The sequence below is a fragment of the Callithrix jacchus genome, chromosome 13, assembly GCF_049354715.1.
Source record: "Callithrix jacchus isolate 240 chromosome 13, calJac240_pri, whole genome shotgun sequence".
Taxonomy (NCBI): domain Eukaryota; kingdom Metazoa; phylum Chordata; class Mammalia; order Primates; family Cebidae; genus Callithrix; species Callithrix jacchus.
Window position 1 is genome coordinate 63,010,924 of NC_133514.1, and position 2,378 is coordinate 63,013,301.

Below are 2,378 nucleotides of genomic sequence, written 5' to 3' on the forward strand. Positions count from 1 at the left end.
GCGCCTCCAGCCACTCTGGAGGCTGAGGCAGGGAGAACTGTTTGAACTGGAGAGGCAGAGGTTGCAGTGAGCTGAGATCACGCCATTGCACTCTAGCCTGGGCAACAGAGCGAGACTCCATCTTAAAAAAAAGGTGGGGGGTGGCGGGGGGGGGGCCGGCGGCTGGGTGAGGCGCTGAGACGGTTTAGCGGAGAGTCCTGGGCCAGGCACAGCTAAAGACCCCGCAACCCGGGAGATGCCAAAACAAACCGGAGGACTTGGGATTGCGCCGCAGACGCCACCTACCCGCCACCAGAGGACTCGGCCCTGAAAGGCCTCTAGGACTAGGCGCGGCCAGCCGTGTTGCTGCTGTGAGTAAAACGAGCACCCTCTATGCAGTCCTTTACAAATTAAAATGGAGGAAATTTCTTTGGCCAACCTGGATACTAACAAGCTAGAGGCCATCGCTCAGATTTACGTAGACCTGATAGAGGATTCTTGTTTGGGATTCTACTTTGAGGTGCACCGAGCAGTTAAGTGTGGCTACTCCTACCTGGAGTTCGCAGAGGCTGGTAGCATGGAGCATTTTGGCATTCAGCCAGCAGAAGACAAAGGCGCATGCCGCCTTCCACTTTGCTCCCTTCCGGGAGAACCTGGGAATGGGCCTGATCGGCAGCTGCAGCGCTCACCTCCGGAATTCCAGTAGCTGCAAAATGAGATTCTGAGAGTGGCCAGGACAATAACATAGACAGGTCCTGTGGCTTGGAGGAGTAAGCTAAGGAGAAAAAAGTAGAAAAAAAAAAAAATCAGACAAAAGTTCTAATTCCCCTTGAAGATCCTAGCGTTTAAAAACCCAAAGAGGATAATTTAGGAATCCTTTTTTTTTTTTTTGAGACGGAGTTTCGCTCTTGTTACCCAGGCTGGAGTGCAATGGCGAGATCTCGGCTCACCGCAGCCTCTACCTCCTGGGTTGAGGCACTTCTCCTGCCTCAGCCTCCTGAGTAGCTGGGATTACAGGCACGCGCCACCATGCCCAGCTAATTTTTTGTACTTCTTTTTTAGTAGAGACGGGGTTTCACCATGTTGACCAGGATGATCTCGCTCTCTTGACTTCGTCATCCACCCGCCTCAGCCTCCCAAAGTGCTGGGATTACAGGCGTGAGCCACCGCGGCCCGGCCACAGGAATCCTTTTTTAAAGTGTATCACCTGGAGCGTATCACTTGGAGCCAGCTCTGAAGCCCTGGGCAGGAGGAGCTGCACAGCCTGCGGGCCATGCAGTGCCTGTTGATCTCCTAACATACCAGGATATGCGCAAGATTCTGTAGTTCCCCCAGTGCACGGGTGAGCAGTGTGTGCCCAGCATATAAAATTTTTGGTTCCTCAGCTTTTCTGTCTGTCTGATGTCAAGGACTTCCTGGACAGTTTGGACATTGCAGTTCATCAGGCCATAATCAGTGGCCTGCAGTGGAACTGCTCATTTGATATCTGAGCCTCTGATATGGGCTTCTCTGAGACAAGTAAATGTCAGGTGCAAGATCTGGATACTAACAATTTCAATTTGGGAAATCCAAGAAAAAGAATTCTCAGGTTTGGTAGGGAAGCTCTGTAGCTCTGACTCCAGCAAGAAGAAATGGTCCAAACCACCTGTTTCCCACCTCTTTCCCATGCAAAGATCCAGCCTTTGCAATGATTTCAACTGACTTGAGGAGAAGGCCTCGCATTTGGCTAAGCAGTGCCCTCTTCCTTGCCCTCCAAACTGGTGGCATAAGTTTGGCACATGGACAACTTGGTTGTCCAGTCAGGCTGAGGATTCGGTTATGTTCCCCTGGGGAGGTAGAGAGGACCTCTGCAACTGTGCACAATCTCTCAAACTGCAAGATTCATGTCTGGATGTATTATGTTGTGGACATAAGTTTAGGAGGGTGGTCATTTCCTACTCTGGGTTACTGGTTACCCAGCCAGTCCATGGGTGTGACTTGGTCATTAAGCCAGGTCACTAGCTGCCTCCCACCCTGGGGATGGGACTGAACTATAGAAAAGCATCATGGCTGTGCTGGAAGGAGGCTGTGATTTGAAAAAAGCCCAGAGGGGATCTCTTTGAGTTTAAATGAGACTGTGGCCTACTTCCTAACAATGTCTTGGAAGTGGGATGATGGAGAAAGGCCATGGTCCAATCCCTCTACCTTCAGATAGGGAATTCAAATCGTGAAATTACTGTTTTCTTTCTGGCCTTTTCTCCTGGTTAGAGGAGGAAGTAGGAAGTAGTTTGGAGTAATAGTTTATTCACATTACTCCCTTTTTGTTTTTCGTATTTTTGTTTGTTTGTTTTTGGCCCCTCTACCAATAGGGCAATAGCCCCCTGCCCTGCATGGGTATAAGGTGGGCCTCATCCAACAGG

The 2,378-nt window shown here is 50.3% G+C and overlaps 1 protein-coding gene across 1 annotated transcript; it reads left to right on the top strand.

Moving 5' to 3' along the window:
• The first annotated feature begins 394 nt into the window (after positions 1 to 394).
• On the top strand, positions 395 to 855 carry LOC100392485 (ataxin-7-like protein 3B). Its single transcript, XM_002757105.5, has one exon. The coding sequence runs from the start codon at positions 395 to 397 to the stop codon at positions 683 to 685; it is 291 nt and encodes a 96-aa protein (XP_002757151.2). The 3' UTR covers positions 686 to 855.
• Positions 856 to 2,378: the final 1,523 nt, after the last annotated feature.

Coding starts and splice junctions, on each gene's coding strand:
- LOC100392485 (XM_002757105.5), top strand. CDS start 395: ATGGAGGAAATTTCTTTGGCCAACCTGGATACTAACAAGCTAGAGGCC.